The 21,457-nt window shown below is 45.8% G+C and overlaps 2 protein-coding genes across 3 annotated transcripts in view; both read left to right on the plus strand.

Annotated features, from left to right (window-relative positions):
* The window catches only part of LOC128343814 (zinc finger protein 616-like), a 47,418-nt gene that overhangs the window by 22,907 nt on the left and 3,054 nt on the right, over positions 1–21,457 (plus strand). The window contains exons 11-14 of the mRNA XM_053293249.1: positions 145–271; positions 6,041–6,129; positions 6,381–6,507; positions 8,562–9,618. Coding sequence (XP_053149224.1) covers positions 145–271; positions 6,041–6,129; positions 6,381–6,507; positions 8,562–9,618 — 1,400 coding nt within the window. The remainder of the gene's footprint in view (positions 1–144; positions 272–6,040; positions 6,130–6,380; positions 6,508–8,561; positions 9,619–21,457) is intronic.
* Positions 14,721–21,137, plus strand: LOC128346378 (zinc finger and SCAN domain-containing protein 31-like). Of its 2 annotated transcripts, XM_053299616.1 has the most exons (5): positions 14,721–14,862; positions 16,549–17,039; positions 18,022–18,124; positions 19,933–20,002; positions 21,073–21,137. In XM_053299616.1, the coding sequence occupies exons 2-5, from the start codon at positions 16,617–16,619 to the stop codon at positions 21,080–21,082; spliced, it is 606 nt and encodes a 201-aa protein (XP_053155591.1). In that variant the 5' UTR covers positions 14,721–14,862; positions 16,549–16,616; the 3' UTR covers positions 21,083–21,137. The 2 variants fall into 2 exon arrangements, with proteins under 2 accessions (XP_053155591.1, XP_053155590.1); XM_053299615.1 differs by lacking the exons at positions 18,022–18,124; positions 21,073–21,137 and having other exon boundaries at positions 19,933–20,781.

Genomic DNA, 21,457 nt, shown 5'->3' on the forward strand with positions numbered 1-21,457 from the left:
TTAGAAGTCTTTGGAACTGGGTACTTTGGCCTATATGGGAACACTGAGCAAGGAAGTTGTTAGTGTCATGTGAATATGAGAAAAGTTCTTCTTTTAATGTAAACTTTTCTGATCCTTCTCCCCTGGGATCTTTTGTACTTTAAGGTGCAGGGACTGTCAGCAGAAGTGGCCACTGATCTCTTTGAGGCAGAGATGGCTCTGTTGGATGTTAGACAGAGGCCGCTCTTCAGGTGGATTGTGCAGGAGGGTGACCGAGGTGCCACCTCACTGGGTAAGAATTGATGAGGTCTATTTCAGCTTGGCCTATGACGAATATTTATTTACCGCTTTTCAAGAAAAGTTTCCAAAGTGGTTTTTGCATACATATAAATGAATGAAATGGCCAGTCTCCTAAATAAATATACATAAATAAAACTGTAATTATTATAAAAAATAAATAATATGAAATCTATAGATTTATAGGTTATAGATCCACTGTTTTTGCAGGATCTATGGAGAAGGTGTCCAGCAATCCCTCTTGCAGTATTAGATTGGATCAGTTTCAATCTGTGACTCCTGAGGATGTGGACAAGCTGCTTGGGGCGGTGAGGCCTACCACCTGCTCTCTGGATCCTTGCCCGACTTGGCTGCTTCTATCTAGCAGGGAGATTGTTGGAGATGGCCTAGTTAATATCATAAATGCATCACTGAGGGAGGGTAGGGTGCCTCCTTGTTTGAAGGAGGCATTGATTAGACCACTCTTAAAGAAGCCTTCTTTGGATCCCTTAGTGATGGACAGTTACAGGCCAATCTCCAATCTCCCTTGATTGGGCAAGGTGATTGAGTGGGTGGTGGCTGACCAGCTCCAGGCAATCTTGGAGGAAACTGATTATCTAGATCCATTTCAAACTGGCTTTAGGGCTGGCTATGGGGTTGAGATAGCCTTGGTCGGCCTGATGGATGACCTTTACTGGGGAATTGACAGAGGGAGTGTGACTCTGCTGGTTCTTCTGGATCTCTCAGTGGCATTCAGTACCATCGACCATGGTATCCTTCTGGATTGCCTGGGGGAGTTGGGGATAGGGGGCACTGCTTTGCAGTGGTTCCGCTCGTATCTCTCGGGTAGATTCCAGATGGTGGAGCTTGGTGACAGTTGCTCCTTAAAACGGGAGCTGTAATATGGAGTCCCTCAGGGCTCCATTCTGTCACCAATGCTCTTCAATATCTACATGAAACCGCTGGGTGCGGTCATCAGGAGATTTGGTGCTGGGTGTTATCAGTATGCTGATGACACCCAAAGCTACTTCTCCTTTTCATCTTCAGGAAATGGTACTCAATCTCTAAACGCCTGCCTACAGGCAGTAATGGGCTATATGAGGGATAACAAATTGAAGCTGAATCCAAGCAAGACAGAGGTGCTCGTTGTGGGGGCTTAGAATCTGAGGAGTGAGTTAGATCTCCCTGTGCTGGATTGGGTTACACTCCCCCAAAAGGAGCAGGTGCGCAGCTTGGGAGTATTCCTGGACCCAGGCCTCACCCTGGTATCTCAGGTGAAGGCCATGGCCAGGAGTGCTTTCTATCAGCTTCGGCTGATTCGACAGCTGCGCCCATTCCTTGGAGAGGATGACTCAAAACAGTGGTGCATCAGCTGGTAACCTCCCGGCTCGACTACTGCAATGCGCTCTACGTGGGGCTGCCTTTGTACATAGTCCGGAAACCAGTTAGTTCAGAATGGGGCAGCCAGGTTGGTCTCTGGGGCAACCCGCGTTGCCAGAACCTAAGGGGTATCCTCGTGGGTCAAATGGGCCGTAACCAAAAGTTTGGCTTTAAAAAAGCCAAACCTGCCTGCCTGTTTTGAAACAGCTACACTGGCTGCCGATATGTTTCCGGGCAAAATACAAAGTGCTGGTTATTACCTTTAAAGCCCTGAAAGGCTTAGGTCCGAGTTATCTAAGAGAGCGCCTTCTTTTACATGATCCTCACCGTACCTTAAGATCATCTGAGGATGTGCGTCTCTAGTTGCCACCGGTTTGTCTGGTGGCGACACAGAGGTGGACCTTCTCTGTAGCTGCTCCTGGGCTGTGGAATGCACTCTCGGCAGAAATTTGTAATTTGAGATCCTTGCCGTCCTTCAGGAGAGCCCTTAAAACCTACCTATTTGACCTGGCCTTCCAGGGTTTTAAATGATTAACTATTTTAAATTGTTTTAAATTGTTGCCCTGATTTTCAGGGCTTTTAGCTGTCTTATTTGTTTTACTGTGTTTTAATAGTTTGATTTTAATTAATTTGTTTTAATTGTTTTTATCGTGCTGTGAACCACCCTGAGCCATTTTGGAAGGGTGGTATATATATCTAATTAATAACTAACTAACTAACTAACTAACTAACTAACTAACTAAATAGAAATGTGCTCTCTTTTAGCCTGTGTGGGGAAAAGCATTTGTCTCTCCAGCTGCTTCCTCCCATTTAAAAATGCATTTAGTTTCAGCTCTTGAAGACCTTAAAGGTCTAAAACAGCACTCAGAATTGTTTCCAGGAGGGAAGAGATTGTTTTGACAGAAACTGGACTGTCAAATATCTCAAGAAATAGTGAACTGAAAATATGTCAAGAAATGCTTTATTTCTTACTTTGCTTGATCTTTCAGAAGTATTGACTGCTCAAAGCAACATGTAGAAACAGGCAGTTCCAAGGGTAATGGAATCAGGCATATTACCACTTTTTCAATGTCTATAGCCATCAGCAAATTTTCAAGTTGATATTATATATACCCACTGGCAAGAGAACATCTCCTATTATAAACCCATCCTTATACAAATGAGAACATCCTTAAATGAGAACATAAGAACAGCCCTGCTGGGTCTAATTTCAGTGGCAGAATTATTTATGTAAAATTTGATTATAGGTAATCAGAAAGTATGACTTTCTGTCACACAAATGCACCCACTAACTCTTCAAAATATATAATAGATTAACTTGAACATTTGCTTATGGCTACAGAAAAAATACAAAATGCCTGATTTTGTTACTCTGGGAATTGCCCTAATGTGAGAACTTTCAGAAAAAGGATTTTAAAACCCTCCTCTTTAGTGAGTCTTTTTTGTATTTGGATCTGCTGCCTGTATTCATTGGATTTTAAACTTGGTTTTAATTAGGGTACAGCCAGTTTTTAGCCCTATTTTCATATTCCTTTGCTATCTTGTAAGTTTATGGTATTTTGTTGTGATTTATTATTGTGAGCCAGCATGAGCAATCTGTTAAACTCAAACTGAAATCAGATACAGAATCAGATTTAGCAGGATAAACCAAAAACAGTACAGGCAGTGTACAATGTTATACAAGGGGATTTTATTCGTGAACTGTTGCCAAATACCCCATTTTTAACAAAATAACACTGAATTTTGAATTATGGGAATGATATAATTTATATAATATTTTGTATTATATCAGTTATAGGAAGCTTACTGCACACAGAGGCCCTTTTCTGCTGCCAGATTTGGTGGTGGTGTCAGATGGGAAGACATGCTGCAAATAAGTTGAGGGTGAGAATCAGAAGTTGCTCACTGCCACCACTAGGACCTGTGCAAGTTGGTAAAGTCAGGAGACGATGTTGGAAATCCCGGCCCGCACCAAGAGGAGGCAGCAGAATGCAGGGCATTTCCCCCTGGTAGTGTGCTGGTGGCTCTTGAATTGCTGACCCAGCACTGGCCCGGGGGCATCTGACAATCTCAGGAGCATCCAGAGACGGGTGGGGAGTGACTCAGGGCAGTCTGGGAGGAAGCGCAGGATGGCTGGGTATTGTAGTTCTTCTCAGAGCTTCTTCCATGGGTTCTGACATCCTCTCTGGATGTCAGGCACAGCCCTGGTCACCATCTTCTCAGTCTCTTCCTGCTCTCCAGAAGCTCTGCTCATTGGGCGGATCTGTAACTGTGTGCCCAGTGTCCAAGACGGCTGCTCATTCTCCCAGTCATTCCTGTGCAAACCAGGGAAGCCTCCCATTCATTCCAGTAGCTGCCATGGTCACCATGCTTGTTGTGATGGGCACCCGCCAGCAGGCCCCCACACCTTTTCCCTTCCCATCACACTTGGGGCACCAGTTTTCTCCTTGCTATGCGCATGCATGGTGGCGGCAGCAGGCCCCCTGATGGAGCAGCCCGGGCGATGGCCAGCTAAGTGGTTGGCATGGCACTCAGCTGCTGTGCCAACCCCACTCAAATGGTTGCATATACGGCAGTCAGCAGAGTGGTGGGGGCAGAGCAGCCTACTCTGGGCTGCTCCATCAAGGAGGCCGTTGCCACAGAGACAGACAGACAGACAGACAGACACACAGACACAGAGAGAGAGAGAGAGAGAGAGAGAGAGAGACACACACACACAGACACACACACACACACACACACACACACAGAGAGACACACACACACACACAGAGAGACACAGAGAGAGAGAGAGAGAGAGACAGAGACACACAGACACACCACCTCTAGCCATCACAGCACAGCAGCTGAGCCTGGAAGAGGAGGAGCAGAAGCAGTTGTGGGGGAGCATCTTGGATGAACGATTCAGCCAGTCCGTCCACAGTATCGGAGGTGGCAGCAGCTGCCGCCAGGGCTGTCATTCTCAACGCATTGTTGCTTCTTCCTCTAGCCAGCAGCACACCAGCACTTGTCTGGCAGAGCCTCCCCTCCAAAGAATCCAAATATACTATATGCTAAGATTTTACTGTAGTAATAATAGTAGAACTGTATGGCTGCAAACGATCCAGACTACCTTCACTATAATAAATCCAAATCAATTATCACAATAAAACTTATAAAAGGGGAGAGGAGAGCTGGTCTTGTGGAAACAAGCATGAATTGTCCCCTTTGCTAAGCAGGGTCTGCCCTGGTGTCCATTTGAATGGGAGACTACATGAGAGCACAGTAAGCTATTTCTCCCCAGGGAGAGGGACTGCTCTGGGAAGAGCATCAGCATGCTTGCAGGCAGAAGGTTCTAAGTTCCCTCCTTGGTATCTCCAGGATAGGGCTGAGAGAGACTCCTGCCTGCAGTCTTGGAGAAACTGCTACCAGTCTGTGCAGACAATACTGAGCTAGATGGACCAATAGTCTGACTCGGTATAAGGCAGCTTCCTATGTTCCTGTCAACAAGATCTCATTGAAATGGTTTCTGTGTGTCCAACTGGAAAGATCCAATCTGATAGTTCATTTCAAAAGTCTCGTGTTGTTGATCAGTGGGAGAAGTTTATATAAATATCTCCATGTGGTCACAGGATCGCGTTTTGATTTAAATGCAAGTCTTTAACATATTTGTATACCGCGCATAACACATTGATTGAAAAATGAAGTGTCAGGTCATAGTTTTGACAATATCTGATCAATCTTGTTCTTTTGCCAAACACGTTTCAACTAGACTAAGTGTCAATAGTCTGAAAGGTTCTTACTTCTGCTCGTAGGTTCCAGTCCCAGCCTGGGGATTAAACTGGCTCTAGTTTCTCCCCTCCAGCAGTGAGTGTTGAAGCAAGGCGGTGATTTACAGATGTCTTGCCATCTGTTTTTATTTGCAAAGTAGAGGACTGCCTGTAAAAGTTTTAGGAAACGGAGAGGTTTATTTTTATTTAATTTATTTTAAAAATATTTATTTATTTTTATTAATTTATTTTTACATTTAATATCGCGCTCTTCCTCCAAGGAGCCCAGAGTGGTGTACTACATACTTAGGTTTCTCCTCACAACAACCCTATGAAGTAGGTTAGGCTGAGAGAGAAGTGACTGGCCCAGAGTCACCCAGCTAGTCTCATGGCTGAGTGGGGATTTGAACTCGGGTCTCCCTGGTCCTAGTCCAGCACTCTAACCACTACACAGCTCACTACTGCTCGGGGTGGCTTACAACAATAAATAGATACAAAAGGCCTCTCCAGGTGACCTTAATGACTGAGGGTGTCCACATGGGAGAAACTGACCCCTGGGATGTGCAGATAGATCAGTTAGAGATTTCTTGGCAAGAAGCACCTTGAACTGGGCCAGGCAACTAACGGGAGCCAACATCTTCCCGTCTCCTTTGTAGGCCTTGGAAAGATCCTGGTGCCTCACTCCAAGCCTTCTCCTCCTCTCTGTGGCGGAAGGGATGCCATTGCTGTACTGTCACTGAAGCAGGTAAGAGAAGGATGAGTGGAAGAGCTGGGTGGGGGACAGCCCTGGGTGTTCCTCTCCTTTGCCCACCTTCCTGAGCCTGAAGGAATCAACCTCGTTCCCTTTGCTTCTGTCAAAGATGCCCACTACGAAGGCTTTGAGTGCCACTGGGGAATCTCTGGGGCCAGCAGAGAAGCCTTTAGTAACTTCACATTTGATCTATTTCTGGGTTCTTGCATGATCTGTGATTAGAAAATATCCCCTTCTGATTTCAGGCTCCACTGACTTTTGAGGAGGTGGCTGTGTACTTCACGGAGGAGGAATGGGCTCTGCTGGATGCTGCCCAAAGGGCTCTGCACAAGGAAGTCATGGAGGAGAATTCTGGGCTTCTGGCCTTCCTGGGTGAGACCTTCCCCCTGCTAAATACAAGAAAGCTGACACTTGACCAGGTGCCTCTTTGCCCTGTTAGCTGGCACCCCTTCCCTGTGTTGTATCCAGGAAGTAGGCTAGTGGCTCCTTTTCCATCCTTGCCTTCAGGGGCATTGCTTGGTCCTTAAATGATCCAGGGCCTGAGCCCACAGCCTCCTCTCATTCAGATAATTTAACCTATTCATGCTCTCTAAAGCAAACCAAAACTCTGTTCCAGTTTCTGAATGCCAATTCTATGCTAGGGATCATTAGGAAAGGGATTGAAAATAAAACTGCTAATGTTATAATGCCCTTATACAAAACGATGGTGCGGCCACACTTGGAGTACTGCGTACAATTCTGGTCTAAAGAAAGACACTGTAGAACTGGAAAAGGTGCAGAAGAGGGCAACCAAGATGATCAAGGGCCTAGAGCACCTTTCTTATGAGGCAAGGCTACAACACCTGGAGCGCTTTAGTTTAGAAAAAAGACGACTGCGGGGAGACATGATAGAGGTCTATAATATAACGCATGGTGTGGAGAAATTGGATAGAGAGAAATTTTTCTCCCTCTCACATAACACTAGAACCAGGCGTCATCCCATGAAATTGATTGCCAGGAAATTTAGGTCCAACAAACGGAGGTGGTACTTCACACCACGCATAATCAACTTGTGGAATTCTCTGCCACAAGATGTGGTGACAGCCAACAACCTGGATGGCTTTAAGAGGGGTTTGGATAACTTCATGGAGGAGAGGTCTATCAACGGCTACTATCAGAGGAGATAGTAGGAGGATAGGAGGAGGCTATAGGCCACCTCCAGTCTCAAAGGCAGGACACCTCTGAGTACCAGTTGCAGGAGAGTAACAGCAGGAGAGGGGGCATGCCCTCAACTCCTGCCTGTAGGCTTCCAGCGGCATCTGGTGGGCCATTGTGTGAAACAGGATGCTGAACTAGATGGGCCTTGGGCCTGATCGAGCAGGGCTGTTCTTACGTTCTTAAGCCATTAATCACCAGGATGGCCTTGTTATACCTGGCATGTTCTGGCCATATTAGGATTGCGTTCCTGACCTATATTTTCAAATTCTCATTCCTTAGTGTCTTTGCCCCAGTTTAAAATTTAATGTATATGTATGTATTTACTGAGCATTAGTATTCCAACCCTCAACCTTGTTGTGTGTTTGTATTTTTAAAAATAGGACTGGGAGGGGGCAGGGTAGCAGTACCTCCTTGGGCAGGGTGTTACCCATCTCCTCCTGCTAGACCGTCGCCACTGCTCTCTCCATTGAAATCAGAAGCTGGGTTGCTGCTGAACGTGAGGCCAAGGACCCTGTGCATAGAAAGAGCCAGACCCCATCACAACCACCTTCCCCAACCACTCCTTTTTGTGCACAAATGGACAGGGAAAGGGCAGAGAATGGAAGATGAAATGGAGAGAAGACTCAAGGCTTTGACCCCCCCCCCCATTTCCATTACAGTCAAGAAGACGGCGATTCAATGACGGGGGGGGGTAGGGATGGGGAACACCCGCGGGTGGAGCATTCCCCTTTTTAATGATTTTTTTCCAATGAATTAGTTCAGTTTTGCCTTGCGTGTTTAGAGCTAAGATGCCCTTCCTCAGAGGCAATTCTTAAGTAAACAACATTGATCAGAATAGCTTGTGTTTGTTTCTCTGGTGAGAAGCTCTTGTGATCCATTTTATTTACTTAAGAATTGCCTCCGAGGAAGGGCATTTTAGCTCGAAACACATAAGGCAGTACTGAGCTAATTCATTGAAACACATCAGTAAAAAGATATATTGAATTAATTCATTGAAATCCATCAGCACCTTTGGAGAGTTCTTCCCCCACCTTTTTCATCACCTCTGACCCACACCACACTAGCGGCCAGTTAATCGCAGTCAACAGAGGCGATTTAATTTGTGGCAGGATCTTCCACCTCACTATGTTTCCTATATCCTGTTATGCATAGCTATGAGTTAATTGGGTTTGTTCCATAATATGCAACTCTTTTTATCTACCACGAGATTTTTCTCCTTATGTCTGCAGGTGATGGGAGTGAGAAAGAGGATGAAAAGCAGACGAGAGAACTTGAAGTAAACCAAAAGTGGAGGAAGAAATCCACTGATCTCCAGGTGGAGGACTTGCATGGAATTCCAGTCCAAGAAGAATGTGATAAAGGAAACGCAAGTAATACGATCCCTGAACATGCACACATCTTAACTGGTAAATCGAGCCTTAGCATGCATCAAAGAAGCTTCACGGATGAGAAACCATATGTGTGCTTGGAATGCGGAAAGCGATTCAGTTACAGCTCCAGCCTTGCTAACCATCAAAGTATCCACACAGGAGAGAAACCATACATGTGTTTAGAGTGTGGAAAGAGCTTCAGTCGGAGCACAAATCTTACTCGGCATCAAAGAAGCCATACAGGGGAAAAACCATATAAATGCTCACAGTGTGGGAAGAGCTTCAACCGCAGCACAAACCTCAATCGACATCAAAGAAGCCACTCGGGGGAGAAACCATATAAATGCTCAGAGTGCGGAAAGAGCTTCAGCCATGGATCGAGCCTTTCTTACCACCAAAGAAGCCACACAGGAGGGAAACTATATCCGTGCTCCGTGTGTGGAAGGAACTTTACCCACAGCTCAAGCCTTTTTTACCATCAAGTACTTCACACGGGGGAGAAGCCATATAAATGTTCACAGTGTGGGAAGAGCTTCAGCCGGAACACACATCTTAGATCACACGAAACAATCCATACAGGGGAGAAACCATATCAGTGTCCAGAGTGTGGAAAGAGCTTCAGTTGTAGCAGAAATCTCACTTTCCATCAGAGAATCCACACAGGAGAGAAGCCATTTAAATGCTCAGACTGTGGAAAGCATTTTAGTTTGAGCCATAGCCTTACTGTCCATCAGAGAATCCACACTGGCGAGAAGCCTTATATATGCTCAGAGTGTGGAAAGAGCTTCAGCCAGAGCACACATCTCAGGTCACATGAGAGAATCCACACAGGGGAGAAACCGTATTTGTGCTCTGTGTGTGGAAAGAGGTTCACTTGTACCAGAAACCTTACTAAACATCAAATAATGCACATAGGGTTGGAAACCATTTAAATGTTTAGGTTGTGGGGAAATTTTGGTTGGAGCACAGGATTTCATATTCAGTTATTTACATGCAGAAAATATAGACTAGATTTGTCTGAGATAATAGACAAAGAGAAAATCTGCATAGGGGATGGGGGCTACTTGAGCCCCAAACTGCTTATATTATCGAGAAGGGGGAGAGGTATTTGGGCTGAGTAGATGTGCAGCATGAAGTTAAAATATTTGACTATAGGAAGTGATTTCAGAGGGAAAGAAAATTCCCCTTGGTCCTCATTCTCTACTTGTAACCAAGTCTAAATATGCATAACGAAACACTTGTATATTTCTCTCTCTCCCTGCATGCAAGCCCCCCGGGCAGGGACCTATCCTCTTATTCCTTCTAGAGTACCATGGACTTGAATGGCACTATAAAAGTACTTAATTTAATTCAAATATGACAAGTATTTATATACTGCTTTTCAACCAAAGTTCCCAAAGCGGTTTACATACATAAATTAATTAATTAAATGGCTACCTGTCCCCAAAGGGCTCACAGTCTAAAAAAGAAACATAAGACACCAACAACAGCCACTGGAGGGATGCTGTGCTAGGGTCGGATAGGGCCCATTGCTCTCCCCCTGCTAAATAAAGAGAATCACCAATTTAAAAAGGTGCCTCTTTGCTTAGTTTAATAACAAAGGAGACACTCTTTCTCACATTTCAGAACGTTCCCCCAACCACCAAGGCCCTTTATTTTTTTAGCCTACTTTCCTTAAGGAAAATAAGCTTATCAGATCACCTGGCATTGTGTGTAGTGCATATATGCCTATCAACTTCACAGTGCCTGAATCAATATGAACCATATTAGAGTTGTAGAGATACCTCATCCACTCAGATTCAAGATGGCAGACACATAAACATTTGAGGTGCAAGTGGGCTAACTTGTGAACCACCTAACCAATTTGAACCAAATTGGGTATAGTTGTAGTGAGGAACATATAGAGACACCTCAGTGGCATAGTTTGTGACAATGTCATCCACCCTGATTCAAGCTGGTGGACGTGTGAACATCTGAGGCATAAGTGGGCTAACATGAATTGCCTAACCAATCTGGACCAGATTTAGTCCAGTTATAGGTATAGTGAAAGGACAGCAGGCAGATTAGTTCTTACTGGAACTACTTGTTTTTATTATATGTACTTATTTCCCACTCCTTCCTTATATAGCTCAGCAAATGAAAGATCTGGGGAGGTGTGTGTGGCAGGGTCCATTTTCTTTTCCTTTTTCTTGAAACACACACAAAAAACCCTGACAAGTTTTTTTTTTTAAAATGAAAAGGACTTTGATTTATAAAAAAACCCACATGTATATTTATATATTTGTGACTATGTGCAGTTTGTGCATGGATTTGTATATGTATGTGTGTAAATATACTTGTATTTATATTGTGTACATATATTTAACGAACACCTTTATTTATAGATAATTAGTTGACTGATTGTAAATCCCACCTTGGGATGTCTTATGAAAGGTGGTACAGAAATTGAACTATAAATTTTTAAAAAATAGTGTGTTAGTATATACTTAGTTACCAGTCACCTAACGGCACAGTGAGGAAGTAGCTTGCCTAGGGAGCAAGAGATTGCCGATTTGAATCACCGCTGGTATGTGTTTCCCAGACTATGGGAAAGACCAATAGCAGCAGCAGCTATATAGGAAGATGCTGAACGGCATCATCTCATACTGTGCCAGAGATGGCAATGGTAAGCTCCTCTGTGGTTGCCAGGAGTCAACTCCAACTTGATGGCACAACTTTACCTTTACTTTATGTACTTAGTTGATGGTTAATGATGAATCATAAAAATATCAGGAAGGAAAGAGGGGATTCTTCTTTGAGTTTGCTTTTCATCTAGATTATAGTTTGCTTGTGGAAAAGAGGGTGGTTCCTTCTGTTAGAATCAAAATTGTTTAAATCAGGCTCTCTCAACCTTAGATCTCCAGATGTTGGACTGATTTTATTTTATTTTATATTTATTTATTTATTTATTTGATTTATATACTGCCTTTCCTAAAGTGGCACCTGGTGGTTTACATTAAAATCAAAAACATATAATAAAATTAAAACAACAACATTTAAACCAGATTAAAACTTATTAAAATTCAAACTAGATATCAAAAGCCAGGCTAAAAAGGTGGGTCTAAGGCTCTCTTGAAGGCCTCCAAGGAAGATAATCCTCTTCTATCCACCGGGAGCCCATTCCACAACCTAGGGGTGACAATTGAGAAGGCCCGACCCCAAGTTGCCATCAGATGAACTGGTGGTACCCATTCTGATGATCTTAATGAGTGGTGGGGATCTTGTAGAGAAAGGCGCTCTCTCAGGTAACCCAGACCTAAGCCATTCAACAGTAGATGCTCCCCTGGTCACTGCCTGTCAGCGTAGGCAAGACTGAACTAGATGGACCAAGAGTCTGACTGATTATCAGATGGCTTCCTATGTTCCTATGGGATCAGCCAGCACACCAATGGCTGACCTGCCTCTGGGTCTGGGATTTTGGCATGGCTGGACAGAAGCAAAAATGTTCTTTCTGGAAGCAATTCAATAACATGGAGGGTGGGGAAAGAGATTTTGGTCTTAGGGCAGAAAAAGTAGTTCAGGAGCTGAAGGAGCAACATGGCCTGGATAAAGGGAAAAGCTTTAGTCCAGAAATTTAGGGGTACACAACTGGCATGGGGTCTGCTGGTCTATCACGGCAGCACCAGCTTCTGTCACTTCTTTGATTCTGGCTCCAAAAACTGTAATTAATCTTGATATAAGCTGAACAGCTTCCTTTCCGGATTTTAAATCATACCAATTTTTAGTTGCTTGTTATCTTACGACAACAGTTAAAATGACAACAGAACTTGAAACTCCCACAAAAAGAGCATGTAGGGGAGAGAGACTTTGAGAGCGATACCAACTCCATTGTGGGCACAACTCTGAGACTTACCCGCCTGACTCAGAGGTTTTTTGCAGGCTCTTCTGCAAGTTTTCCGGGGTGGGGGTGGGGATCCAGCAGCCTCCCTGGCAAACACAGCAAGGAAAGTCAGTGAAGCACTTTGCAAATGAAATGTGTGTGGTAAATGAGAATTTGTCACATTTTCTTTTTTCAAGATCCATTTTTTCCCTTTCCCTAAGATTTTCCAGTGAGCGTGTGCACAGAGAGAGACACTTGCTGTCTGTCCCCATAGTTGCTATGGAAACGATCCCCTGGAGAATCCACAAAGTCGGAGCCTGAGCATGTGCTCGAATCATAAGACAAGACTTTTCTCACTTGGTCTATATGGAGGTTGGAAGAACATGTCTAGCCACAGGCATGAGGAAATATGGCCTTTGGGGATAATGCACAGAGGTGCACCTAGATGATTTTGGAGCCTGGACCTAAAGGCCTTGGGACCCTCCCCCATGAAAATGAAGCATCATCATGCTCAGCTGGGTGACCACATTAGCCGAGACAGACTACAGAGGATTTGGGGGGCCCAGGGGCTGTGGAGGCCCTGGACTTTGGCCTGGGGTAAGTACAGAGATAAGAGCGCCTCTGATAATGCAGCCAACAGTTAGCTGTGATTTAAAATAATATAAATAGGCAGTTTCCATAGCTGGGAGAGGTGGAAAAGGGAACTTGAAATAACTTCTTGGGGAGAAAGAAAGAGAGATATTGTAACCTGGGTGTGTTAATATGGCACATAATTTCCTCTGCTCCCCTGAAGCTCCAAGGATTGCAGCTTCAGAGAACCTCACCTCTGTGTTCAGTTCTGGGCCGAAAAGCTGGTCTTGTGGTAGCAAGCATGAATTGTCCCCATTGCTAAGCAGGGCCTGCCCTGGTTTGCATTTAATGGGAGACTACATATGTGTGAGCATGATAAGATATTCCTATTATGGGATGGCGTCCTCTGGGAAGAGCATCTGCAGGTTTGCATGCAGAAGGTTCCTAGTTCCCTCCCTGGCAGCATCTCCAAGACAGGGCTGGGAGAGACTCCTGTCTGCAGCCTTGGAAAAGCTGCTGCCAGTCTGTGTAGAAAATACTGAGCTAGATAGACCAATGGTCTGACTTGGTAAATGGCAGCTTCCTATTTTCCTAAAGAGAGCTACCACTTGATAAGGTGCCTTTTGTCAAGAGCTGGAAGAGAGCTGGTCTTCTGGTAGCAAGCACGACTTGTCCCCTTAGCTAAGCAGGATCCACCCAGATTGTATTTGAAAGGGAGACTAGAAGTGCGAGCACTGTAAGGTATTCCCCTGAGGGGATGGAGGTGCTCTGGGAAGAGCATCTAGGTTCCAAGTGCCTTCCCTGGCATCTCCAAGATAGGGCTGAGAGAGATCCCTGCCTGCAATCTTGGAGAAGCTGCTGCCAGTCTGTGTAGACAATACTGAGCAAGATGGACGTATGGTCTGACTCAGTATATGGCAGCTTCCTGTGTTCCTTTCGGCCCAGCTAGAAGGGATGATGGTATGTTTCCCAGACTATAGGAAACACCTGTAACACGGAGCAGCGATATAGGAAGATGCTGAAAGGTATCATCTCATACTGCGTGGGAGGAGGCAATGGTAAAGCCCTCCTGTATTCTACCAAAAACAACCACAGGGCTCTGTGGTCACCAGGAATCGACACCCATCCAACAGCACAACTTTACTCTCGAAGGGATGACCTGTCCCTCCCTGCTGCACTGGGTGCTAGATGGACCAATGACCTGACTCGGTAGAAGGCTGATACCTATGTTCCTATGGCACCATCTGCTGGCTGCAGAGAGAATCACCAGATCTGATCGAAGGCAAAGCTTGGAGTTTTTGCATCTCCAAAACCAGGACGGATTCTGCCTTGGAAGACACGTGGTTGCGGCTTCCCTTCCCCTTTCATTATTTGCATCGTTTATTAATCCCTCCACCCCCCACCCCGCCCCTTTATATCATACTCTCTTCCTCCAAGGAGCTCTGGACGCTGTGCGTGGTTCTTTTTATTCTCTCCGACCACGGCAGCGCCTCCGCCTTCTCTCCCTCTCCCAAAGCCTGTATGTACCACTCTGACTTTTGCTGGGCGAAAGAAGGATCCGGAGGGACGACGAGGCAGGCAGAGGGTTAAAGTGAGCGAATGGAGACTGCTAGAGAGGCCAGGGTGGGGACGGGAGGGGCTGTTTCCTTCACTTGTCCCCTCCACCACCTCTCGTCTCTTGCAGCTCTTGCTTTTCTAGCCCGCAGGATCAGCTTCGTCCAGCGAGACCCGGTGAGCGCAAAAATGCATGCGGGCAATGCAGAGAGCTGTAGCAAGGAGGGCAATGCAAGGCAGGCGAGTAGGTCTGGTAGCCAGCCGGGGGAAACTCCAGAGTGGGCGGGGCGGGGGGTCCTCTCTCTCTGCTGCCCCGTGACACCCCCACTGAAGAGCTGCTGTCCCCGCCGCCTCCCCTCCTAGATTCAGCTTCCGAGCCCTGGAGGAAGGCAGATGCCAGCCAGACTTTAGCATGTGGTCCCGAAATACAACAACAGGGGCCGGACCCAGAAGGATGTGGATTGTGTGTGTTGTGTGTGGAGCTTTGATTCCTTCCTGGGCAGACAGTAGCCCTATTCACACCTTATGTTCAACAGGAGAGCTTCCTGCCTGCAACCTTGGAGAAGCTGCTGCCAGTCTGGGGTAGACAATACTGAGCTAGATGGACCAAGGGTCTGGACTCAGTATATGGCAGCTTCCTATGTCATACAACAAGCATGCTGTGTACACAGGTTCAGCTCTGTACACAGGTACAGTGATTCACATGCCATGCTGAACACCGGCGCAGTAGTATACTTCCTATATCTGTACCTTGTGTTTTAGGGGGCCTGTGTCCAGGTTCCCTTTTAAAATGAACACATGCACATCATTCACCACCGCTCCCCTCACCCAAGAGTGTGTGCACAGACAGCTGTACACTTCGGAACATAGGTAGCTGCCCTATACCGAGTCAGACCATTGGTCCATCTAGCTCAGTATTGTCTACAGCAGGCCTGCTCAACTTTGGCCCCCCCAGCTGTTTTTGGACTACAGCTACCATAGTCCCTAGCCATAGCAGCCAGTAGCCGGGAATTATTGGAGTTGTAGCCCAACATCTGCAGGAGGGCCGAAGTTGAGCAGGCCTGGTCTACAGACAGGCAGCGACTCAGATTCCTTCAAAATCTGGATAGGGCTTCAGGTCAGGATTAAAGTGAGAGAGTAGGGAGGCTCCAGATTCTGAGGGAGGCATTTGAGAGAGAGAGAGAGAGAGAATAATCAGACAGTCCATTCCTAAGCAGCCTCCAGGTCTTGGGGGCTTTGGGCTTCAGATGCTTCCATCTATGTGGGCTCTGGGGACATGTGGAATGCTGCAGAGGTTGCCAGGCAGGAAAGAGGAGACAGATCACTTTGATCAATGAAATTCAAAGTACTGGTTATTGCTTATAAAGCCCTTAATGGCTTAGGTCCAGGGTTCTTAAGAGAGCGCCTTCTCTGCCGTGAAACCTGTCGCCTATTAAGATCATCTGGAGAAGTCCAGTTATGGTTGCTGCTGACTTGTTTATTGGCAACTCAGGACTGGGCCTTTTCTGTGGCTGCCCCAGGAACATGTTCCCTGCTGAAATAAGAATATCCCCTTCTCTGTTTGTTTTGAGGAGGACCCTGAAGACATACCTATTTCCCCACGCCTTCAACTGAGACTAAAATTTTAAATTTTAATGTGTTTTTATCCATTATGACTTTTATCTTTTTATGAATTTTAAATGTTTTATATTTTATATATTATGTTTTAATTCCGTACACCACCTAGAGATTTGGATGTTAGGCAGTATATAAGTTTGATAAATAAATAAATCAGTGCATATGGAGCAAAATGCAGGGTGGGTGGGGAGGAGCCTGGATGAAGTGTTGATTTCATAGACTTAATAGCCCTATCTGTCTGGGCAGTCTTTGCTCTCTTAAGTTAGAGAAGATCCAGGAGATTCTTTGAAGCTGCCTTGGAGTCCAGGGTGAGGATGGAAGAGGAAGACTCAGCTGGTCCTGAAGCAAGAAGAGGCTATGAGGACAATGAAGTTGGGAGCAGTGGGAAATTCTGGGGGAAAACTGTTCAGAAGTTCTTGGGAGAGGACATGGCCACCTCAGATGTCCCGTGCTGGAGATTCAGGCAGTTCTGCTACCAGGAGGTCGAGAGGCCCCTAGAGGTTTGCAGCCAACTCCACAGCCTTTGCCGTCAGTGGCTGAAGCCGGAAAAAAACACAAAAGCTCAGATCCTTGACCTGGTGATCCTGGAGCAATTCCTGACTGTCCTGCCCCCAGAGATGGAGAGCTGGGTGAGAGAATGTGGAACAGAGACCAGTTCTCAGGCAGTGGCCCTGGCAGAAGCTTTCCTCCTGAGCCAGGCAGAGATCAGGAAGCAGTTGCTGCAGCAGCAGCAGGAGGTGAGAGTATCTGTTTCATCCTGGTAGTTCCCAAGGAGTGAAAATGTTAAAAAAAGGTATCCTAGGAATCCCCTCTGGTGACCCAGGTTTTAGGGGACAATATTCCAGGAAGAGAATTTCCAAGCTCCTTCCTTTTCACTACACCATACCGAGATGATCTTTTTGAAATATTTATATTCCACCTTTTGATTAAAAATCCTGAGTAGTTAAAAAAAGAAAAGAAAGAACCCTGTCACCTATTATGATCTTCTGGAGAGGTCTGGTTATGGTTGCTGCCAGCTCATTTGGTGGCAACTTGGGGCCAGGCCTTCTCTGTGGCTGCCCTAGGGCTTTGGAATATGCTCCCTGTTGAGAGAAGAGCATCTTTTTTTCTGTTTGCTTTTAGGAAGACCCTCCAGATGTGCCTCTTCTCTCAGGCTTTTAATTGAAATCAATTTTAAACTGTTTCATTTGGTTTTTTTATCAGACTGTTTTATTTTATAAAATTTTAACTGTTTTAACTCTGTTTTGTGTTGTGTTTTAAATTTTCTCTACTGCCTAGAGATGTACATATCAGGCAGTATACAAATTATGACAGATAGACAGACAAACAATGCACTAAAACATTTAGCAGAAATCAGTCAAGACACAAGTACAGCAGCCTTAACAAATTGAGTTGGAAGATTAACACCACTGTTGGCCTGGAAATTATACTTTGTTATCTCCCAAAGCCCCCTGAACTAAACTGCCTTTGCCTTGTGCCTGAAAGGCAAGAGAGACGGCACCGAGGGGACCTCCCTGGGCGTTCTACCATCTCGAGGCAAGGCTACTGCTGAGAAGGCCCTCCCCTAGGTACCTTAGGCAGTGAGGGAACGTAGAGTAGCATCTGCAAGGAAGACCATGGTGTATGGGTGGGTTTGAATGGGAGAAGCAGTCCTAGAGGTATACCATTCCCTTATTCCTCTTTCCATTTCCTCTCTGGGGATCCAAACTGCTCTTTCAGGTGCAGAGGCCATCAGCAGTGGGCACGGAGTTCTTTGAAGCAGAGAAGGCTCCAGTGGACCTCAGAGAGAGGCTGAAATTTAATGGAGGGGCCACCTTGAGGGGTAAGGAGCCACTGGCTGTGTTTTGGGAGGAGGGCTGGTCTCGTGGTAGCAAGCATGCATTGTCCCCTTTGCCAAGCAGGGTCTGCCCTGGTTTGCATTTGAACTGACCCCTGCTAACTGAGCAAAGAGGCACCTTTTTAAAGTAGCAATTCTCTTTCTTTAGCAGGGGGAGAGCAACTGGCCCTATCCATCCCCAGCACAACATCCCTCCAGTGGCTGTTGCTGGTGTCTATCTTATGTTCGTTTTTTAGATTATGAGCCTTTGGGGACAGGGAGCCATTTTATTTATTTATTTATTTATATCTATGTAAACTGCTTTGGGAAGTTTGGTTGAAAAGAGGTATATAAATATTCGCCGTATCCGTATTGAATGGGAGACTATAAGTATGATATGTATGAATGGGAGACTATATGTTTGATATGTATGGTTCAGTGTTCCCTCTACCAGGAATTCCCAGATGCTGTTCACTACAGCTCCAAGCAATCCTAGCTGCAGTGGCCTTTGGCTGGGGATTATGGGAGTTGCAGTCAAATCCAATTATTTGTCACTTAGGGCTTGGTTATGGATAAGATATCTTTTTACTTAAGGCCTTATTGCAGAAATAATGTTATGTTCTAATACTGTATCTATTAGCCAAACTGTCATAGCACACTAATGTGCCACAGGACACTGGCCCATGTGCCAAAGTTGACATGCCCCATAATGCACCAAGAAGGTTGTCTCCTTCCCTGTGCATAACAGAGCAAGTTTAAGCTCCTGACTTTGGAACTAGCTCATTCCCTTATGCACCTGGCTGTGAACAAGAATGAAACTTATATAAGCATAAAGAGGAGGAAGGAAGGTAGAATAAATAGATAGAAATTGTGTGGCAGCTTTGACAGCTCATGTCAGGAAGGAAGGTAGATAGGTATGTGGGTATGTGTGTTGAGGGAAGGGATACATGCCCTAATATTTTTTTTTAATGAAAGTGCACCTCAGGATGAAAAAGGTTGGTTCTAATCTATATTATTAATTCTCCTGGATGTGCCTTAGAATGTGCGTCCCGGCACCCAGCTGATTGGCTGGGTGGCGGAGGCGCCTGATTGGCTGAGACGCACCCAGGAGGCAAGCGAGCGGCAGGCCAGGTAGCGGAGTTGGATGGGGGGAGGAGGAAGAAAAAGAGAGAGGAGGGAGGGATGGAGGGCAAGAGAGTGAGGCGGGAGGGAGGGAAGAATAGCCGGCCCCAAAGAGCTCACAGGTGCTCTGTGTGGGTCGGCTAGTGTATTGTTAAAATGCCATTTATGGAGAGTTTGACTGAACTGCTGAATTGGAATTTCAGATGTTCAAAGATAAGAGACATTTCAATATGACACATCAGCTTCAGTGCTATACAGTAGTAGCTGAAACATGCTCTTAAATACAAAAACTCAACATCATGACTCAGCAAAAATGACAGCAATTAGCCAATCCTGTTACAAAACCCCCAATGTCTCCTAATAGGAGGGAAAGGGTAAAAATTCCTGTTCTCACATAATAAGAGGGAGAGAGTGAAAATTCCCACCCTCACTCAATAGCCAATGAATGGCATCACTTTCCTCCTTTCTTCTTTTACGTTTATGGTAGGATGCAGCTGTTCTATGTACAGAGCTTCCCTAATTTCCTGCTTCCTCACACCTGCCTCCACAGACAAAGTGGATATCTTTGTACTCTTCCTTGATGTTGCTCTTTCACATGCATTGCCCAAGGTTTTGGTCTGTTTCTATGCTGTATGTCTGCCGGATGTTCCTTGCATCTTTTAATCAAGGGTCTGCCTGTCTCCCTGATATAGAAATGCATGCATTCGATGCAAAGGGTGTGGAGAGGCCTTTTGAGTGGGGCCAGGCAGCAAACAAGATCAGGTATCCTTTTTGGTGTCCTTCCCAGGTGGCAAACTCACACTGACTCTCAATTCCAGGCCTTCTTGTCTTTGTGGCAGAGCAGAGGCAGCCTCTGTGCAACTGGAGCAAGTAGGGGCGGGATCCTGCAGGAGAAGAAGGGGGCGTAGCGTGGGGGGTCTGCATCCCTTGTGCATTTCCCTGAGCCTGAAAAAATCTCCCCCTCTTGGCTTATAACATAAGAACAGCCCTGCTGGATCAGGCCCAAGGCCCATCTAGTCCAGCATCCTGTTTCACACAGTGGCCCTCCAGATGCCCCTGAGAAGCCACAGGCAGGAATTGAGGGCATGCCCTCTCTCCTGCTGTTACTCCCCTGCAACTGGGACTCAGAGGCGTCCTGCCTTTGAGGCTGGAGGTGACAAACAGCCCTCAGACTAGTAGCCGTTGATGGACCTCTCCTCCTCGAAGTTATCCAAACCCCTCTTAAAGCCATCCAGGTTGTTGGCTGTCACCACATCTCGTGGAAGAGAATTCCACAAGTTGATTATGCGTGGTGTGAAAAAGTACTTCCATTTGCTGGACCTAAATTTCTTGACAATCAATTTCATAGGATGACCCCTGGTTCTTATGCTTTATGTGAGAGGGAGAAAAAATTACCTCTCTCCACTTTCTCCACACCATGCATGATTTTATAGACCTCTATCATGTCTCTCTGCAGTCGTCTTTTTTCTAAACTAAATAGCCCCAGGTGTTGTAGTCTTGCCTCATAAGAAAGGTGCTCTGGGCTCCTGATCATCAGCATATACCAGGGGTTCTCAATGTTGGGTCTCCATATGTTATTAGACTTCAACTCCTATAATCCCCTGCCCCAGTGGCCTTTGGTTGGGGATTATGGGAGTTGAAGTCCAATAACATCTGGGGACCCAACGTTGAGAATCCCTGGCTTAGACTGTCAAATTTGCCCACTCGGAAGGCTCTGAAGGCCACTGAGAAATCTTTGAGTCCTGCAGGAGAGCCTCCAGCTGCCCCACCTGTATTGCTTTCTTGGATTGCCACATTAGCTTGGAGGACAACATTTTCCCTATTTCTTCCAGGGTCCGCTGACCTTGGAGGAGATAGTTGTGCATTTCTCGGAGGAGGAGTGGGCTCTGCTGGATCCAGGCCAAAGGGCTCTGCACAGAGAAGTCATGGCAGAAATCTGTGGGCATCTGGCCTCTCTGGGTAAGGCGCCTCCTTCTCTATGCTATTCTGCATCTCAATGGGCTGCCATTGAGGACGTTGGTGGCCCGTCCATGTTTCTTGGATGTACAAGGCCACACATGCAAAATGCTTAGGAAAAGAGTACAGCAATTCCATAACTTCACAATCTTGGAATCATGAGGACTATTCGTTGCTTTGCCTCCCTCCCTGGGTCTGGTATTGGCACATAAATGGGGAATCTGGTCCTACGGTTTCTTCAGAATCTGTTTTCCTACTTTC

Source organism: Hemicordylus capensis, chromosome 2, assembly GCF_027244095.1.
Source record: "Hemicordylus capensis ecotype Gifberg chromosome 2, rHemCap1.1.pri, whole genome shotgun sequence".
NCBI classification, from domain to species: Eukaryota; Metazoa; Chordata; class Lepidosauria; order Squamata; family Cordylidae; genus Hemicordylus; species Hemicordylus capensis.